The following is a 22,550-nucleotide window of genomic DNA, read 5'->3' on the forward strand; positions in this document are numbered from 1 at the left end:
TTACTTTTTTTTTTACTTTTTTTTTACTTTTCTTTTTTTTTCTTTTTTCTTTTCATTTTTATTTTCTCTCTCTCTCTCTCTTTTCAATCGATCCGTTCAATGCATTTTAGCAATTAATTTTATTCCTTTTTTCCTTGTTTATTTCGCTGCATTCAACAATTTTTTGATTTCCTTTTTTTTTTTTTTTTTACAAAAGCAAATCTCTTTTGATTCATTTCATCGCACGTTTCGCACAATTGCATTCTCTTTATTCTATATTATTTTTGTTTCTAATCCATTTTCTTTTCTTTGTTCCATTCAATTGCATTTGTTTTTATTTGATATTCTCTCGTTGTCTATTTTTATTGTTGTCGTAATTTTAAATGCATCTTTTATGCAATATCGTCTGTCTGGTTGAATACGCGTACTCATTTTTATCTCTAAAGAAGAACACGCTGTTTATGTATTCTTTACCTTTCGAAATAGGCTAGCCAGAGACAGAGACATTGAATAGGATAAAAAAAAAGAAAAAAAAAAGAAAGAAAAAGAAAAGAGAAAAAAGGAAGAAATTTTGCAAGTGTAAAAACAGTTGTACTGGTTGAAGCACGTACTTTTACGTGTGTCTTCGTGTTGGAAAAGCACAATTCTTCTTTGAAATTAATTCCAAACGTGTACACGTTCCTAACGCGTTTTGTTACGAACTTGTGTGTATCTATGTTGTGTGTTCGTGTGTGTGCGAAATGTCTCGATAAGATAGGACATATGCGATGAATCGAACATATGGTAACACATAAACACACACACACGCGCGAATATATAGAAAAGAAAAAGATTAGAAAGAGAAAGAGAGTGAGTTATCAATAATCGTGTCGTTTAGAAAGTCTCTTAGTTAAGTTGAAATCTCTCAACGAAAACGAATTTACATATTACGTATATACATACATATACATATATATATATATATATATATATATATATATATATACACATATACACGCATGCGTATGTATATGTGTAAAATATCGAAGAATCTGTAAATCGAGACCACGAGAAAAGCTTATTGATCGATCGATGAACTAAAAGCGTTGGATCAATAAACCTCTTCCCTTCCCAATGAAATTCCAAGAGTTCAGCAAAGAAGACAATCGTTGTAAACCGATGGAACGAATAAACTTTATCGTTTATACGTTTCGCACGATCCATTCGTTCCTCCCAATCGATTACGTGCCTATCACGCGTATCTATCGTTCTTTTCGATAAATCTATTATTCTCTTCTCTCTCTCTGTTTCTTTCTAACTGAATTCAATTTCTACGTAAACCATAGATCTTCCAATTTGATCATTCTATTTTTTTTTTTTTTTATATTTATACAATTCTACTATAGTAACAAAGATTGAATGCTTTCTCATAATTTCTAATTGATTTTAGAGAACACTATAAATTTTTAATTATGCTTACTTATTCTTAAAACTTAAAACTATTTCTTTAAACTTTAAAAGAAAAATACACAATACCTAATTTTGTACATCTTGGGCGAAAAGTTGCTCATGTAATTTAAAAAATCAATTACTTTTTTTTTGGTGACCTTTTCTCCAATCTGTTGGAGAGAAAATTAGTCTGAAAGGTATCGACAAAGGAGCGATCGATTTTTAAAATCACTTATGCTCACCCCGTATTATATCACACGCACACACACGATGATTTCATTTAGGTAATACAAAATATAATATATAAGTATATTGTTACAATAAATTGTTATAAATTATTATATAAATTTATCAGAATATAAATATATTGGAATTAAAAATATTATTAGAACAAAATGTTATAAGTAAATAAATAAATTATAGTTTGATTTTTAACAATAGTTTGATTTTTTTTTTTGTTAAAATTTGACTCGAGGATCCTCAAGGATGAAAAATATAATGAAAAAAGGTTCGTAATAACTTCACGTAACCGTAGAGGTACAATTGGAACCTTCGGGAGGGACACACCTGCCGCTTCGCAGGTGAACGATGAACGGAATTACCTTTGAGGACGAAGCAAAGACGACATGCAGCATACCTAAGCGTAGAAGTTACCGAGCACGAGGAGTCACACCGCAGGTGCTACCAAGGAATTTTTCAAGGAGATGGACGATTCCACGTCTCAATGATCTCTTAGATTACTACTGGACAATGATTAATCATTTCAATCAGATTTTCAATTATAATTTATAATCTTTTTACTATCATCTAAACTTTGTTCTTTCTTGTTTCTTTTTTTGATTCTCTCCAAATTTCCTTCCACGTACGTATATTTGCTTTTATATTTTCATATTAATTATTACGTTAGATATATTTTGTTTTATCTCATTAGATTACTACGACCGCTATCGAATTTTTTATCGTTTGCTTGCTTACTTACTGTCCTGCTATTTTGCATATACATAGATGTATATATACATATATGTACACACAAAAACATATGTATATGTTTACAAAAACTGGTTCTCCTTGCATTACGTAAACTAAATATATATATATATATATACACACACACATACGCATATACATATATATAATTACTTCTTTTCGTTCAGTACATTGGACCAAAACGAAAAAATCTGAAATTTTTCTTTTTTTTTTTCTTCCCCTATAATCATCATTATTTATTACAATCATCAGCAAGATTTTTAACTCTTCGAAAAGTTCAATGTCGAAGTTCAGAGAATGCAAAATACTTTCGTGTTGGCGAGCGTATAATAAAAATCACGAAGGCCGAGAAACCGGATTGAAAAACAGCACCGAATTAAGTGAGCTTAATTGGTACGTACATACATACACAAACTCAGAACATGTTCCTCTAACGGTAATCGCTGATTCGTTCTCGTCGCCACGAACTTTACGTAATTCTTCAGGTTTGACAACTTTTGCCACAGACTTTAACTTTTGTAGACATATGATAATTACTTTTTATAATTAATCCCTCAATAATTTATTTCATTGGGAAATTTTTAATGAAAAACTTCACCGATCTAATATAACGTCAAAAATTACACCGTCATAATTCTCCGTGTATCTTCGACGATTTAATTTTATATTAAATTTAAACGAAAATTACAACGATGTAATTCCCTCCTATCTTGTTCTTTTTTTTTTCTTTCTTTCTTTTAAATATGCAATATATTTTAATTGTCTATTTTTTGAATATAAACATTGTGCAACGCGATATATCAGTTAAGAGTTGAAAAAGAATAATTGTATATTTAAAAAAAAAATCATTTATTTATACGAAGAAATTGAAGGGGAAGAATGCGTTGCATCGGAGCTTGCATTCGATTGCATTCGTTGCATGTCGTTAGTGTGAGACTAAACGTGAGTTAAGTTCAACGCGGCATGTTGAAAAGAGGAAAAGGAGAATAAGAATAATGAGAAGTCAAAGAGGAAGCTAAGTAAAAACCTAAAGAAGAAAAGGAGAAGGGTAGACGGTTGCTAAGCAGATGCCGACGCGACAGCCTTTCGTTTCTAAAGGCTCAAGAAAACTTTCGCACGAACAAGTGTTACGTGATATGATAAAGAAAGAGAGAAAGAGAAAGAAAGAAAGATATAATTAAGCTGTCCTTTGACATTTTTTTTTATCTCTTTGTAACTCGAGAATAATATTCGATTTTAATATGTTCCATTTTTTTTTCTTTCTTTTCTTTTTTTTTCTTCTTTAGAGAAATTATTATACGAAATTTTAGCTGATATTATATATCAGTAGGTATTAAAGAAGAAAGAAAAACTTTGTTTAAAAAAAAAAAAAAAAAAAAAAAAAAAGAAAGGTATTTTATTTGGTATAAATTTATATTTCAATATGAAGTTCTTAGAAAAATAAATTCGACATTGAAATAATTCATGTTTATTCGTACGATTAATAAATAAATCATCTTATTCTATAACAGATAAAAGGAACATCGGTATTCCACGATTTTATCTGAACATCCTGAACCCACTAAAATCAGATATCTAACCAGCCTCGTTAAAAACTCATTTACCAAATGAGAAACATTAAAAATCGTTTTCCTTTGGAAATGAGTTGGAACGATCATCGACGAACTCGAGATATATCGATCATCGTTTACGTAATAAGTTTTCTCCGAATAAGGAGAGAAGATCTACGACAGCAAAATAAATTTTACAAGAAGAAAAAATATAAAAGTAAAAAAAGAAGAAAGAAAAGATATTAGAGGAATAGATCAAGATATCATAGATCAAGATTCTAGACAAGTTACAACGAATTCTCTCATTATATACGTATAATTTAATTGTTTCTTTTTTTTTTTAATAGAACAAATAAATACTCCGTTTAAAAAAATTTCTTTCCTTTACATTACTCGTATTATATTAAAGCGAGTAAACAAACGCGAATGAAATAAATAAATATATTTTGTTTAAATTCACAAATTTCTATTGTAGCAAAAGAAAATGAATAAATAAAGGATAATTAAATAATTAATTAGATATTAGTTATTTACCAATTAAATATTATGCCAACTATTGCATTTAACAGGTACATATTTATACGTATGCATATTAGCTTACACAAAGGAAACATTTCCCGTTGCACTTTTAACATATTCTAAGCTAAACCCGATCGTGGTTGCACGTGCGTATGCACTTGAGACGGTCAAACGAACGCGAAAGCGTCTAGTATGCATCGAATGCATCCGAAAGTGTAAAGAAAATTGACACGCGTTTTATCACGAAGGAGAAAAGAAGTGTGGGGATCCGTTAATCGAAACGTTACGTGACTTTACTCTTCGCATGGTATTTTTCGCTTACGATTTCAAAGTCACGTTTGAAAAAGATCACGATCCATCCGAATAGATCCCACATACATATTTTATTTATTTTTTTATATCCTTCAGATATTTCTCAAAGATTCGTCTGAATCTATTTTATTTAAATATTACGTAAAGTTTCAGAAGAATGTTCTCTCTCTCTCTCTCTCTCTCTCTCTTCTCTTTTTTTTTCTTTTTCATCGTAAGATCTAATTGAAGAAATATCTAAAAGAAAGAAGGAAATAATTTTCAGAAGAATTTCCATCAATTATCCTATTAACTCCAACTAAATTAACAAAGATCATGAGATCTAAGTTTCATAGAAACTTAGAAAGAGAAAAAGAATTGATTAGTTAAATCTTTGAATATTTACATTCTAATTAATTAAACAAGAATAAAAAATGCATGGATTGATAAATCCTTTGATAATGGAAACCACTTTTCTCGAAACGATGAATTACTTTCGATGTGAGAAAGACTACATAATACGAGATAGAAAGAGGATGTATTTATGTATGATCTCTCTCTCTCTCTCTCTCTCTCTCTCTGTATATGTGTGTGTATATGTCTGTCTGTGTGTGTGTGTGTGGTTCTGAAGCGGATGTTCTATATGCGGCGAACCGGACGCACCGACACGCGTTGTACCTGACGCCTTACCGATGCACTAAAACCGTTTCTGTAAATAAATCTGTATAGACCGAAGGAGAAGAACAGAGGATGTTACTTCTCTTCTCTCTTCTCCTCTCCTCTCCTCTCCTCTCCTCTCCTCTCCTCTTCTCTTCTCTTCTCTTCCGTTTACTTCCTAGCCCTTTTATATTGTTTCGGAGAAAGACACGCGCGTGCGAATGGATGTCATGGCAGAGTGTGTAGGCGTACACGCAAATGCTTTCTACTAAAAGAAGAATTTTCATAACTTCTTTTTAAATCCAATCAATTTTCTTTAATTTAAATATATATATATATTTTTTTTTCTTCTATAAACTCGTAATATGATAAAAATAAAGAAAATATATTTTCGTTTTATGTTAAAAATTGTGCATATTCCAAATGTAAGAAATACGAATGAACGATCAGTTATTTCAATATTTATATTTAATAAAATTTGTCAACAATTATTTAGATATACGACGGGAATATAAAAATTGTATAAATTCATGAAAAGATCGATCTCTATCGTCGACTTAAAAATTCTGACAAATATTTAAATACGTCGAAAGTATATTAAACGTAATAATGCAATATAATAAATATTAATGATGGGCAAGGCACAGGTGAATGTAAAAAATGATACTCATAATAAATCATTCGATAGAATCTCTTATATTTTACGTTTAATGAAAGTTTTTCGATCGTCTCGATCGTCACGATCTTTCGTCGAAAGTCATCTTCGATCGACAATGAAAACGCCTTGACCTGGTTAACGTATTGCACCCGTATGCGTGCTAATACCCGTATTATAATTGTCGATGAATTACACTCGCATCCTGCGGGAAGTTAGAAAGGAAATGTCATCATAAGTTTCATTTCTTATTTATTTTTTTTTTGTTTTTTCCAACATATCCAATGGAAGAGTAATTTTTTCTTCCTTTTATATACGTATGATCTATACATACGTATTTGAGATATAACGATGATCTAATTGAAATATTTGATCTTAACCATATTGCATAGAAAATTTATAAGCAAAAGATAAATATGAGAATGATGATCGTCGGATCTGATAGCGTTAAACTGATCGTCCAAGTATTTTAAATATCGAGGAACAAAAAAAATAAGAAAAGAAAAAGAAAATAATCGATCGAATAAGAAAATGATCGATCTTGTAACGAAATAGAAAAATGTAAATCGTGGAACGATAAGAGACAGACGAGCGATGATAACGCATAGCGATCAGAATGCCAGAGGGCTGATTTATAAACAAGAATGGACATAGATACGTAAGCACATAGTCTGTTTGTTTAATTGTGACTCATGACGAAAGAGTACCACTACAAAACAAACTATTACTTTATATGTGATGTCGACGCACTTGTCTATGGTGATGACGTCATAACGTCGTCACTCGTAAAACTTTGTATTGGCGTTAATTGGTGCTAATAATAAAAGAGCGTTGACCCACTAAAGTAGAGACGCTTATATCTTATTGCAGTTCGTTAGTATCATAGTATTATAAGATCTTATCGATTTTTTTTTTATTAATTTTTTATTAATTTTTGTTTTTTTTTCTAAATCGATTAAAATATCATCGATCGATAAATGATACTTGAAGTTTACGAACGAAGATCACGGTTTTGATTGTATATATGATTAATCGTAATGATCAAATATGTATATGGATTAAATACTTCATATTCATTACATTACGATTAATCATAATAATCGATTGTGTACAGTAATTATAAAATTAATCGTATAATAGGCACATGTAAATTATTTCATCTTCGTTGTGAACGATCAACGATAACTACAAATTGTAATAAATAGAAATGAATGAATGAATGAATGAATGAATGAATGAATGTATGTATGAATGAATAAATGAATGAATGAATAAAAATCTTGAAACGATGAACGTATATATACGTAAATCTTTTTTTTATTTATTACTGATATAAATAGCCTATTCAAAATGGCTTCTCGAATGATATCAGCGTGGATTTTTTCAAATGATTTTTCACACGGATCGAGATACCGATAACTGTCGGAATTTTCGCATATGGATTGGCTTATTAAACCATCATCGACCACTTCCGTGATAGGCACCGTACGATCTAGACGTTCGTGATAGGAACGTAAACGTAGTGATGGTTACGTGCAACCACGGGAAAAAAGATTCGACATGCATACGACACGATTCGCATAACTGTGGCGCTTAGACCACAGCATTCTTTCGATCGTAAGAGTTTAACGTTATCGTCATTTATTATATTCATCGATCGTCCATTGATCCTCGTATGTCGTTGGAAAAAAAACTTTTCTGAAGTAATATAAATTTATATATATATATATAATTATTATTGTTCAATTAATAACATGCATAAATATTTTAATAAATCATAATATAAAATAAATCATAATTATTATTTATAGATCAGACCAATTAACAATATTATTTATTGATATTTTCTAACTGCCCAAATGTAAAATTGTGATCTTAACAATTTTATAGATCGTATTAATTCGTAGAATGTCATAACTATAAGTAATAACTCTCTATCTGGTATCCCACGTACGAAATAAACACGTGTACGGTCTTAGCAGTATATTACTTTATTATTATCGTAATATAGGTCGTCGTTTAATAAAAAAGCTGTTTAAATAAAGTCAGAGAAAGAATTTATTTGTTATGTAATTCGTGCGACGTGCCTTGTATGAGATTTGTAATCTTTTCAACACCGATTATGGTTACGAATTTATTCTGAAAGATTATTATCAAATGAAATTTCACCTCAGGAAAGTAAGAAACTCAGAAGTGAAATGCATAAAATTTAACGAACACCGTAATTTTATTTACTGCCTATATTGCACACATTAATTTCGTATAATTTTCATCTAATATTAAATAATAAGGAAAAGAATTAAATTTTAATTGAAATTCTTTGTTGATATATAAGTTTCTAAAATAAAAGATAATAGATTTATTTCGTCCAACAATTTGCAATGATCATAAAAAATTCTTTTCGCGTAATAAACAACAAATAATCAAAACTTTTCATTCGGACTATCATTCTTAAAGATAAAGGTTAATAAAAATCACGGTAAAATTTTATCCGTAGAATTAACATAATTTTTTAATGATAACTTTTTATTAACGATTAAACGTAGATACGCAAGTACTACATCGAATGCAAATTTGTTGGATTTAAAAATTTAAAAAACATGCGGTCTCACCTTCGAGAAGGTGAAATTTAACAATTGAAATTATCAGAATACGAACGAGGTCGTACAAGGCGAGATCGTTGGTATACATATTTGCACAGCTTTATCAACAGTTACATTCTGTTGAAGAATCTACAAGAGAGAAAGAGGATCGCGTATCGCGTTAAATATTTTGCGATAACGTTCATGCAAAAATTAATTTTGTTCCGAATGAACTTTTCGTACACACGTCTTTTCAATCTGTATAAACGAAACCCTCCCTCAAAAAAAAAAAAAAAACAAAAAAAAACGGAAGAAGAAAAAGAAAAGAAAGAATTATTCAAAGAGTTAAGCAAAGAATTTATGCTCGTTATCGAGTATTCTTCATTTTTCACAACACTCAAATCTATTTATAATAATTCCATTTTATCGCTACTTCTCTCTCTCTCTCTCTTTTTTTTTCTTTTAACCTCTCAGATTGCTCGATCAAAAAACTGATAGCAATGATAATTAATCATCAAGCAAACCTCGATACATTCTTAACATTCTTATAACTGATATCATTTCACATCGAAAAGAGAAGGTTACTCTGTGTAACAAGTTAAGAATATCAGAGATTAGAAACTAAATCAATGACTATCGATAACAATTATAATTACTCATAGAAACACTTAATAAAATAGTGAAACATGAAATCGCGCATCGCAAATACGATAAATTACTACGTTACGATAATTAGGTATTAATGAAAAGGAAAAAGAAAAAGGAAAAGAAGAAGAAAGAAAAGAAACCTCACGAAAAGTGTTAATCACGATAAATATAGTTACTTAACATATTCAGTGTAAACATAAGAACAGAGACGTCACTCTCTTCGAAATTCATATTAAAAACTACCAACACAATTACATGTAGAAATGGATCCAAGAGAGATACAAGAGAAGATCAAAATGAAGAGGATCGAGACGTCGGATAAAGATAAGAAAGATTTTTTACGATGTGTCATCGCTTCGAAAGTTTCTTTTTACACGTTATTTCCTCAGAGAAAATGGAATGCATTAGACCACGTTAGAAATTTGGAATATGCTACCGACCTGGCTGACTCAGACGCACGCGTAAAGATTTTCACTTTGAAACGACACTCGTTCTGTCTCTGTCCTGTCCTATTCCATGAATTATTCAATTCTAACAATGTAGATATAGCATACGAGAGATAATCATATGATCGATCTCCGCAGCAACATAAACATACGTACACATCGTACATAAATACATAGATACATATATATATATATACATATATTTACGTAAATCATACATTTGTAGACATTTACGTAGATCATAAGAGTAAACATACCGCACATGTAGACGTACATATGTACATACGTACGGATTTACGCAAATCATATATTTATACACACAGTTACGTACATAATACATTAGTGCATATGGATATGTACATTAATAAGTACATTATACAGGTATAAGGTCTAAGTGCTTCCTAAAATCATAAATCAAATCGCTATCTTTACGGTATAAGAAAAAAAGAAGAAGAGTAGAAAAAAGAAAAGAAAAGAAAAAAAAGAACAGATAAAAGACACGAATGAGATAGGAAAAAAAGAAAATGCTCGACCCGTACAGTGTATTTTTCATCGTGTGTGTTTGTTTAACGTTATTCCGCAAATTGACATTGCGATCTGACGTGAACGATAAGAACCAACGAATCGTATTTCGATATTCTCTTTTTCCTTTTATCTTCTCTATCTCACTTTTTTACTCTTTATCCTGCAAATTTGTTCTCATTTTCTTTTCTAATACGCTACGAAAAAATAAAAAAAAAATAAAAATAAAAAATTTGTTCTGATCGAAGAAAGAAGAAGAAAGAAAGAAATAGAAGAGAAAAAGTAATTATAAAAATATCTCGAAATCTCTCGATGAGAACGTTTAAAGAACTAAATGGAGTTTCTCTCTCTCTCTCTTTTTCTTTCTCTGTCTATGTGTTTCACTGTAATTATTCTAAACCACGTGATTAGAATTCCAAGTCTTGTTTCGAGAAACGACCTAATAGATAATATCTCTCTCCGACCAGTTCGTTTCCGTTTTTATGATGACTTTCCATTATTCCGTAAGTACGGTTGCTTCAAGGTAAAGCGATATTTACAGATTGTGTGTGTGTGTGTGTGTGTATATGTACATATATCGTTTTATTCCTTAGAAATATGTATTAGTTGTATTAAGAAACGAGAGAAATTATAATAAATCAATTATGAGCTATTACATTAGTACACAATTATTGGCTAAAAAATTATAATGAACAGTTTTTATTTTAGAAATTATTATCTTTATATATACATACATATATATATATGTATGTATGTATATATGTATGTATGTATATGCGTGTATATATTTATACATAAATTCTCGTATCATATTAAACGAACAAAAGCCAATCAAAGTCCAACTCTCCAAGAGAATAATAGAAGAAGAGAAGAACTCATTCAAAGATAGACAACTATTATTAAAACTCGATCTTATTATACTACTCATTCCATACCTATGCTAATAATTTCTCTCTCTCTCTTTCTTATCATTTCAGCCAAGTTCGATAAACGTAATATACGATATTATTCGATATACTTCGTTAGAATTAATATCACATCAATAATACGATATATTTACATAGTTGAAAGTAAAACTTCCGATGAAAATAATATAAATATAAATTCTTCGTTAAGAAATTTAAAACTATACTCTCTCTCTCTCTCTCTCTCTCTCTCTCTCTCTCTCTCTCTCTCTCTCTCTCTCTCTCTCTCTCTCTCTTTCTGTCTATGGTGTCTTAAGATTACACGAGATCATGATAATTTTCTTATCGCTAACCTGTTCGACGAACGATCGGTATAAATTTTCTTCTTGTATTATACTTATTACGATAAATATGTTTACTATATGTATCTTAATGAAAGTGTAAAATTCATAATATAAAAATAAGGATATATATGTAACGACGTAAAAGCAGTTTATTATCTTATCGTATTAATAACGACATATCAATATTAAAATCGATTTATTAGATGTAATACGCGTAAGGGAGATGTATAATTATATAATTTTCGAGATTAAAAATATCTGACTGTTTGTTGATTGAAAAACGTCTTTCTATTTCTTTTTTTTCAAGAACGATTATCGATTATCGATGAAACAGACGATTCCATTTCTATCGGAAGCTGTTCGACTTCCTTACTAATCTTTCTCGAGCATATCTCAATACCAAGAATCGAAGAAAATATTATAAATGGTTTGCTTATATATATATATATATATATATATATATATATATATATGTACTTTCACGTATTACTTCTCTGTTTAGTTAAGATTTATATACATTGTGTGTTCCATATACTTTCTTGCTATACCGAAACTATGTTGTGCATATGTGTATATATATATATATGAAATATACATAACTATGTAAGTATATATCAACGTTATCGCCATACTTCGTAGTTTCACGCTACCAGAGGAGAGAGAAACTTTACGAGCTGGACAGCAGAAACACGAGGTCTTTGTAGTCACGCTTTATCTTACACATATATATATATATATATAAAATATATAATACGAGAAGCTCGTTATTTCCTAGAGTTCCTTGTATACATGTATATATACGTATCACAAAAAAAAAGAAAACAAAAACAATCAAATAAAAGGATTAAAATTTACAATAGACGAATATGCGGCGTTTGTATGTATTCATTTACGTAAACAGTTAATAATAAAAAACAGAAGTAGCAAGAATAATACAAATGAAAAAGATCGATATTTACAAACAATAGAAACGAGTAGTGTATGTATGCATGTATGTGTCAAAAAAAAAAAAATAGGAAGAATAAAAAGAGAAAATGTATATATGTGCACACATACAGACATACACCATATATATATTTTATGTGTTTTAATAACAATCTGTTCGAGATAGGAACTTCGAAGTGGGGGAGGTTGAGCTCGTAAACACATAAAACTTTCGCGTTTATAACTATGGAATCGATGCGTGTTACCGTTACGCCATCGTTCTGCTTCATTATCCGCGAGATGACTTACGAGTGACCGACCGTTCACGTAACACGATGCGGAATAAGAAAAATCTCCTTCGGTTCGATTACCAAGCTTATATTCGCTTATATCCGAAAGCACTTGCTTCTAGGAGTACTACCACAAGTATAACTAATTCTCTATAGTTCATATGTATTTTCTCGATATATTCGATCGACATATTTATCGTATACGAAGTAGTTTTCTTTATCCTGAAACTCTGTTAATAAAAAAAAAAAAAAAAAAAAAAATAACATTGAATGAATGTAATATATTTAATCAATAACATATATATACGTTACTACATACTTTAGATTTTATATAAGTATTTCGATTCTGTTTTTGTATGCGTATGTTAAAAAAGAAAGAAAAGAAAAAGAAGAATTCAATTTCGTTACGTTCGATTAGGAATAATTTTATGCGAACGTTATCTTTTTTCTTTAGTTTTTTTACTACCTCCGTTGCATAATCTCTTTTTTCTTAATTTTTATCAAATACTTATATTCTAGAAAGGAAAAAAGGGAAGAAAAGAATCAGTTATCACTAATATTATATATAAACGTCACGAATCTTCTTTTTGTTTTTTAATAAAATAGAGAAAAAGGAAAAAAGGAAGATGAGAGTAAAAAGTCGTGTTTCCTTTCGAAAAAGAAACAGAAAAAAGACAAGGTAGACTCGATGCATAGCTCTCTCATAATACTAAGCGAACACGCTCCTCGGCGTTCCATAAATGGCTGCCGATGCCACGAACGTGAACTAACGAAGAGCGAAACTGGATCTCATTCCGAACGGCGAGAGTGATCGCCGATCGGTGCTGGTGTGGGAAATAAAACGGGGAAAAAGGAAGGAAACGTCCGCGAAGAATTCTAGAGCTTGTTTTCTGTACGTGCCATGATGATGGCACGCACTTCAACATCAAATCTTGACCCGCTCAACTAAACATTGTTTGTCTTTTATAATTATTACTATTTCTTTCTTTTTATTCTTCTTCTAATTTTACAATCTGTCGAAAGGAGAGAAAAAAAAGAAAGAAAGAAAAGAAAATATTGTATTAAAAAATTATTAAAAATTAAATTCAATTTTCAAAATCACATATTATATGTATATAAAGGATTCATCAATATTATTGCGATGATATAGACGATAGTATTAAAATGAAAACGATGACAATTAACGAGCGTAATCATCGATAATTTTATAATACAATGATTACATAATTCCATGCGAATGTAATTCCTTTGATAATTCGAAGAAAAAAAAGAAAACTGAAGCTATAAATTATTAGCGCGTTAAACGAGGAAGAAGGGAATAAAAGGGGAGATCAGCTTATGCCGACTACGTCGAGATGGTATTTACAGGTATTTCCGACATACACATATGTATCTACGTAGGTAAAAGTTATGAATGGGTGGGTGTTAGCTTTGGTGACGTATAGAAAATCTATGGATGTTCGCCAAGTTGTATAATTCTAGTCGAAAGTGCATACAAACAGTGATGTATTCGTGTACATAGTAATATTATATTACACATACGGAATACATTTGACATTATTCGCGTAATGTCACGATCACGTAAAGAAATAAATAATAAATTCGTCGTAAAAAATTAATTCAATTAATTATCCCAAGTTTCAAATTATAATAGTATATTTTTAAAAGATCATTGATAATCTATGCGAGCTAGAAAAAATATTATTTCGTTGATCTTGCTAAAGATTAATTGCTTTTCCTTTTTATATTATTATTTGTCTAATTATTTTTGTTTATGAAAGAAATTGTAAACTAATCCCCGTGCACCTGACGAGATAGATCGATCCATGGAATTTTAATATACTGTAGAAAGGCTCAACTTGAAAATCTAATAGGCCATTGTTTATCGTGTCCGTTAGTCTTGCTTTTGATTAATACCACCATAAACACGGGCCCGGACGCGTAATAAATTTGCAACGAACGCTCGCTCTCGATGTCCAACTAACTCGGCTTTCTCTCATAACGTACGACTTCAAATTGTGTTCATTCCTTTTTTTCATGAAGTATCTTATTCGAACGCTAATAATAAAAAGAAAAAAGAATATTTTCGATCTCTCGATTTTTAACATTAATACGAACATGATTTATCACTTACGAATCATCCTTCTTATTTTTTTTGTGTTTAATTTTCATTAACATTACAAAATATCCTTTTCTTTTGTAAATTCATTTCTATTTCTTCATCATTAGGACAAAAGTTCCTAAACGATTTAAAAAAAAAAAATAAATTACTCTTTCTCGAGACTTCTCAGGCTATTTCTTTTTTTTTTTTTATCAAATCGTAAAAATACAAATCTAAGAATTTTTGGCTCAACCTGACATATATGAAACGATACGATTCATTTTCGATCTGCAACAACGATGATGACTTTATATCATTTCTTATAATAATGGCGTCTGTTTAAAAATTCTACGTTTTTTTTCCTTTTCTTTTCTTATTACTATTTTATTACTATAACAACGACGACGAAGAAAGACAATGATTATAAATAGAATAAAAAAAGAAAAAGTGGGCTAGGAATATGTCTTTGTCCTTTGTTCGATCGGTATTTCGAAAAAGGAACAACGATGGAACGTTGGATGTTGTATCCATCCAACCAACGCACGGCCTCGGTTGCTAATGGCGAGGAAAGACATATCGGGTTTAAACCTGTTCGATTAAACACCTGAAACCGCAGCGTAACGGTTATTGACAGATTTTACCGCAGAAATGTCGTGTTGCGAAAGAAAACCGCGAAAGTTCGAAGAGAGTTGACACTTTTAAAAGCCACGGACAATAAACGAATTCGTCGGCAGTTCTAAAGAAACGATACGGGAACTCCGAAATCTATCAAATTTATCTTATCTAACAAATTTTAAACGAGTATTCGTTAATAGACTCTATTTGGATTTCTAAATATTGAACTTTTACTTCCTTCTTTGCCTTTTGTCTATTTCTTCTCCTCCATTATCTCGATTAACAAAATATTTGAAAAGAAGAAAATAACAATCTTTGCGAATAAAAGACAATTATGCTGATTCTCAATCGTAATTAGAAAAATATTAAACAAGAAAAAATAATAATCATAGTTATATTAATATGTTAAAAATATAATCTAAATATATTATATATAATAGTAATAATAATAATTATTATTATTATTGTTGTATGACAGAGCAAATCTCGCGAAGTACAAAAATTGCAAAATAAAAAGTTATAATAGTTTGAAGTGAATGTAAAATAAAATAGAAAAAGAAAAACGAAGAAACGAATCGCAGGGTGATTAGTAAGCGTCAATGAACGATTGGGAAAGAGAAGAAGATCAAGAGACGACTCTATTTTTCTTCTTGATAATACAACTCTGACGTCTGTCACATTAGTCAAAATAAAAATGGCTTCGTATAAACACGATATAGATTCGTAGCAACGATCGTCGTTTCAAACGACGAGGACTAAACATTTCGAATCATTGACGGTCATTGATTTTAATTGAACTTCTATTATACTAACCCTCCCGTATATGTATTTTGATTATCCTTAAAAGATATTAGAAACTATGTCGATCAATATATATATCGATATTTTACTATTGTCTATAAGACATCATCGAATTAGAAAATTTTAAATATTCGTTTACATGTACAAATAATAGAAATTTTATTATTAATCGTGTATGTGCATGTAGGAATTTATAAAAAAAAAAAGATTTACAAAATTCATTAAAAAAAATTATAATTTTTTTTTTTAAATCGAATTTTTAATTTTCCATCCATTTCGATCATCCTAACTTATGGCAAAAACTAAAAAAGAGATTCCAATGGAATGAACACAAAAGCACAGTGAAATTGTGTGACGTAATAAGGCCCGCATAAAGGCAATCGAAATAAATCATGTTAAATTGCTAGACGACACGTTTTTAGCAGCTTCTTTTTCTTTTTCTTCTTTCTCTTCGTCTCTCAAGAGTCTGTCAACGAAATCATTGATTCGTTTGTGCGTAGACTCTTGAGTATTATTTCTAATATAGAATATCGTTGATTAGTTCGAGCATGGATTTACGAAACTATTTTCAACAATTATATCACATAAATATATATATTTAATTTAATTGTTAATAATATAAATGAAAATTTGTAAGAAATTAAACTTTAGATCGACCTGCTTTTTATGATACATATATATATATATATGATTTATATATGACTATTTTTCTCATAATCGATTATCAGTTCTGTAAATGGGTCGAATTTTTTGTTGTAAATAATCGTACTGCCTGATGGCATTAATTAGAGAAACGATGGCGTGTGTCATACGTCGACACGACAATCGATCGTAGGAAGAGCTAAGAGAGGACAAAAGGTCGAGAGTGAAATCGCTTTCATTCAGGATATCGTGCACGCGTGTTGTATTGTTGTATCGTGAAGGGGATCACAGATGTTCGAAAATCTTTCTTTGAAAAAAGCTCGAGAATCTTTTCAAAATTTAATGAGTCAGTCTCAATAATATTATTATACATCATTATTATTTTCTATCAGTATATATTATTACACATACAATATAATAATCAATGTGTTGAAATAAGGTAAAAATTAAAAGATATATATATATATATATATATATATATATATACACGCACATGAACACTTTTCTGAATCCTTAATTATTAAATATAAAAAATATATCCTAATACATGGCAATTAAAAAGTTTCTATATAGATATCCATATAAAATCGAAATTATTTCAAAATTAAAATAGAAATAAGAATAACATCTATATCAGATGTTCCTTTCAATTCTTCCATTAGATTTAATTTACATGATAAAGGAAAATGTAAGAGTAAGTGTATCGCAAGTAATATATATGTAGATCGAGGATCGGGGTAAGGCAATCATAAATTCGATATCGAAAACTAATTCGAAATATCGTCGATGCACGCTGGTAAACGTAGCATTGTAGCCTATATCGTCAAGGTCACGACCTTCTCGAAGAATCGTGACCGGACTGCATGTTACTTTTCCCTGCTAGGTCGTTGCCTCTCTTTCTTTCGATGCAATATAAGTTTCTTTCCTCCTCTCTCTCTCTCTCTCTCTCTCTCTCTCTCTCTCTCTCTCTCTCTCTCTCTCTCTCTCTCTCTTTTTCTCTTCTTCTTCTTCTTCTTCTTCTACTACTACTAGAACTATTACTAGTTCTTCTTCGTCTTGTTGTTGTTGTTCTTCTTCTTATAGCACTACTACTATTACTATTACTACTACATTCCTCTCCCCTAGTTTAATACGAATCTCCTTTAGATACGATTATTATTACCAACCCTCTCGCCCTCAGACTGGAGAACGAGTCACGAATAAACGAAATTGTTCTGTCGTTTATTTTTTAACGAATCGATTACGATTATGATAAATTATTACCGATATATCATGACTTATGTAATTCGTTTTCTATAAATTAAGCTTTGATTATTAATCACAGGAAATATATGTATGTATGTGTGTGCGTAAGTACGTATATTGAACAACTTTTGGTTTAATATTCGAGTTTTACAAATGTATATATAAGCACACATACGCACCCATATTTTGTGTGTTTTATATATTAAATTTTGACGATTAATTATAAAAGATACATATATATACGTATATGTAATAAGACAGTTTTTCATAATATTCAACATATTATATATATATATATATATATATATATATATATAATACTCCCCATTGTGTGTGGGTGTGTGTATGTGTATGTGTACGTCTAGATGGTTGGATTTTCATAGCTCGTAACACGTTCCGCAACAGTGAACGCAGTAGATCCAAGAACGGTATTGTATTCAAATCGGCGCCTAGTAAAGCTCTACGAAAAGGAATCGTTCGATCGCGTGGCGCGAGCACGCGGAACGGAACGCGCAAGGACGCAGATCAACGTATTCGAGCCAAAAAACGTGCGATAACTCGTTTAAACCTTACGAAGAAGTTTATAGAAGACAGAACAAATTCTCAATCGATACACTGATATCGTTTTATCACGTGTTTCCTTAATGGTTAGTCATTTTATCAAATATCACGAGAACTGAATATTTTTCTTGTGATAATAGTTATATATATATATATATATATATATATATATATATGTACGTGTGTGTATGTATATGTACATATAAAATGCATTTATATAAATTTTATATATATATATATATATATATATATATATAAGTATATTAATTGCAAGAAATATGCACATATATATGCACATACGCACAGAGCACATTATTCTTAACTACAGTATAATTTGAGCATATCAAATATTACTACGTTATATAAAATATGCTCTCTTTAATTATTAATTAAATACTTATACACATATATGTCCATTTTCTGTACGAATCAACGACAGAATGTATTCTGCATTTAAATTAGTTACGTACGAAAATCACATGTAAATCCCTGTTCGATCGAACCGTACGATTCAATTACAATTCAAATCATTCAATATTATTCTCACGAAATATTGTGATCATTGTTAAGAAACGTGATCGTTTTTCATAAATATTCTCTCGCAAAATGCATTTTTCTTACTATCCGCCATCTTGTATACCAACGATTAATGCGTCATAAAAGAGAACACACTGAATGATTTTCGAGCTTTTTTTTTCTATCTCTTTCTTTCTTCTGTCTCTTTTCTCTCTCTCTCTCTCTCTTTCTCTCTCTATTGTATTACTGATATCTATAGATTATGTAACGATTATTGTCATACGACACGTCGATTTAATAAAATAACCTTTTCTTTCTTATTATAACACGTACACGCAATAAATCAAATCAAACGATTTATAATAAACAAAACGTCAATCAAATTCTATGAGATAATTGTAGGTAACAAAGTGTGACGTCATACAGAACGCTTTTGATGCAAGATAACGTTCCCCTTTATTCCTTCGTCAGTAACGTTGGCAAATTTAAAAGAGACAAAAAATAAAAACGTTCGTAAAAACGACACATGCGTATAAAGTAATTAATCTAATGATAACCTAGTTGTAAGAATCGTTTCGAACGTTTCTCATTGGTCGTTTATTCGTACGCTGTTACTTTCTTTCTTTTTTATTTTTCAAGAGCGTCGAACCACCCCGATCATCTTCTTTTTTGTCCGAGTAACACAACTCGCGCGAGAAACAAGTTGACGCATGTGCTTTTCAAAAAAAAGAGCGAACGAACGAACGAGCAACATAGAGAGAGAGAGAGAGAGAGAGAGAGAGAGAGAGAGAGAGAGAGAGGAAAGAAAGAGAAAGAAAGAAAAAGAGAGAAAAAATGTAAGTAAAAAAAAGAAAAAGGACAGACTCACCGACAATGACGAAGAGTAGCTGTTAGCTGATAGTGGACACAGCAAGAGACGATCGAAAAAAAAAATCCAGTGGGCAAAATCGGCGAAAGGGCCCCGGCAGCGTCAGGACGAATCGAAGCACCGCATGCGTTCCTTCAAACACAGAAACGAAGAAGGACGATGGACGACGATCGGCGCTTCTTCGAATACCGAGTCGTACTTTTCGACCACATAATCTTAATGTACGTGATCGGTGAACGTACGAGAAAGTAAGGATAAAGGAATCAACCAAGTTTTATCGACGAGAAACGACGCGCCAACGAAGAAACTAAGAAATATCAACGAACCGCCAAATCCATTCGTGCCAACGGACACTTCGCTACTGTGCCGCGACGCATAGTCGTTATGCGGCGGCCCGATCTCGCTCGGCGATTGGTGGAGGGGGTAGACGCTCGGGAAACGCGAAACTTATCGACCAATCCCGATGTTCCTTCCGATCTTCTTCCATCTTGTTACGTAAGATGGCGCGTCATTCGTTTGTTTTCACTAGACTATCACAATTTTTTTTTTTAACGATTAATGTTATTGTAACAAATTGTTGTTAGTATTGTATAAATGAACAATATGGATAAGGAATTTTTATGTATATACATATATTTTTTTTTTTTACTGATTTTGATTCATTGATTTTTTTTTGTTACATAGTACACCGAAGTTGTTAAGTTTATGAATATTCATGTAAATGGGTTTAAGATTTATTTAAAAAAAAAAAAAAGAGAAAATATATGCGACCAGTATTCGAGAGAGAGATAAATTAATATATTTCTTGAATATATCATTATTAATATTATTGATATTATTTATAATATTTATGATATTAGTAATTAATTACTAATGTTATTTATAATTACATATATTTCGTTTTATAATAATCCTTTAATATGAGATTTATGACGGTGATGATGCTTATTGAAGTGAAATTAATTTTTATTTTATCTTGTTTACGTAAACTTATTTCGCTTAAATTAATATGTTATCGCATATATACAATGTATTGGAAGCAGAGCGTGAGAGCTATTTACATTTTTAACTCCACTCTTCAAAATTGGAATCGGTAACGCTTTCCAGTGTGACAGGCCATAATGACGGTGGTAAGTTTGGATAATTATGTAATTCTGGTGGTACATCCCATATAGGATAAGTAAATTCTTCTGTTGTATCCGGATTGGTAATATCTACAAAAAATTCTTTAACTATGTCATCTGAATTGGGCCATCCACCTTGCGGTTTGAAGTGTGATGCTGCCATTTGTTTAACTGCAACTTTAAATTACGAAAGACATCAATATCATCTGTTCTGCATTCTTTAGCATTTATTATTATTATTATATACCGATACGTTGAAGTTCCCATATCAAGGGCGGTGCGTAATGAGAAAACTTGCAACTACTTCCAAAAGCACAATTACCACTGCTCATATACCTTTTGCAAGGTATTTTTCCTTGTTCTTCTTGCAATATTGTTTCAGGATCTAAAAGGAATCATTTTCGAAACAAATAAAGATAATAAATATTATAGAAAATAAAAGGAAGATCGTATAGGTTAAGTTTCCATGATCTTTTTTTTTTGATAATAATATTCCTTGAAAAAGTTTCATATTACCAAATTATGTTAAATACCTTTGTAAAAACTATAATGATCTGCTCGATTTTTGGCATGCTGTAAACTAGAGAGGTGTTTTCTCCTGGCTTCTGGATCGTCCTTAAACGATCTATCGCAATAATCGCAGTAATATCTTTTACCCATTTTATCGAATTTTTTATAATAGCAAAAGTAGTGAATATAAGTGTATGTATATACTAAGGCTATTAAATTATTTACATGAAACGTTAATGTACTTAGAATCACATGCACGACATTTAAACAACATATATAAACATCGACACGTTTCGTTGAAAAACTGCGTTATTGATACTTCGGAAGCGTTTGAAGCACCATCTAACGGTAATTTTGCGAATAATATACTACTTCGTTATAATAATCCAGTCTGCATTTTAAAAAGATATATATATATATGTGTATATATATATATATATATATGTAAAAAAGAAAAAAAGAAGCAAAAACAAATGTTTCCGTATATAAGCAGTTCAATTTTGACACGTAATCTTATAATCAACGTGCCCTTAGATAATACATTTAATGGATATTTATTTTTTATACACAAACAGATTACATACACGATACTGCTCGTTTAAACATTACAATTGTTTTTTCTTCTTACATTCTTGTAATATATGTATACTGCAGCGTTTTGTGCGTAGCTAATCTAGTTTTATGTGATAATGCCGTCGTATCGACGAAAATGTTTGTTGCCTTTTTTTTTCTTATCTAAGCTGTACATAATCAACGATAGAAGAAATCCTTCTCAACTATTTTTTTCAACAAATACATTACTCCTCTCGATGGGAGATTTGCCAAATTGTTTAAATGTTTAAG

General features: G+C 30.5%; 2 protein-coding genes across 2 annotated transcripts in view; both read right to left on the reverse strand.

Annotated features, from left to right (window-relative positions):
* The window catches only part of LOC127068892 (pleckstrin homology-like domain family B member 1), a 42,904-nt gene extending 22,458 nt beyond the window's left edge, over nt 1-20,446 (reverse strand). The window contains exon 1 of the mRNA XM_051005261.1: nt 20,074-20,446. The gene's annotated coding sequence lies outside the window, so the exon portion shown is untranslated. The remainder of the gene's footprint in view (nt 1-20,073) is intronic.
* A 403-nt stretch (nt 20,447-20,849) lies between these two features.
* LOC127068906 (zinc finger matrin-type protein 5) lies at nt 20,850-22,091 on the reverse strand. The gene is made up of 3 exons (XM_051005292.1): nt 21,731-22,091; nt 21,445-21,582; nt 20,850-21,374 (listed from the first exon to the last, which is right to left on the reverse strand). Exons 1-3 carry the CDS (start codon nt 21,855-21,857, stop codon nt 21,139-21,141), a joined length of 501 nt encoding a protein of 166 aa, XP_050861249.1. The 5' UTR covers nt 21,858-22,091; the 3' UTR covers nt 20,850-21,138.
* Between the last annotated feature and the right edge of the window lie 459 nt (nt 22,092-22,550).

This window comes from Vespula vulgaris, chromosome 14, assembly GCF_905475345.1.
Source record: "Vespula vulgaris chromosome 14, iyVesVulg1.1, whole genome shotgun sequence".
Lineage (NCBI taxonomy): Eukaryota > Metazoa > Arthropoda > Insecta > Hymenoptera > Vespidae > Vespula > Vespula vulgaris.

What these genes read in the sequence shown, in the direction of transcription:
- LOC127068906 (XM_051005292.1), bottom strand. Translation starts at nt 21,857, where the DNA reads ATGGGTAAAAGATATTACTGCGATTATTGCGATAGATCGTTTAAGGAC. An exon ending in TCATTATAGTTTTTACAAAG is followed by an intron (nt 21,583 to 21,730) that starts GTATTTAACATA and finishes GATTCCTTTTAG; the next exon opens with ATCCTGAAACAATATTGCAA. An exon ending in ATGGGAACTTCAACGTATCG is followed by an intron (nt 21,375 to 21,444) that starts GTATATAATAAT and finishes CGTAATTTAAAG; the next exon opens with TTGCAGTTAAACAAATGGCA.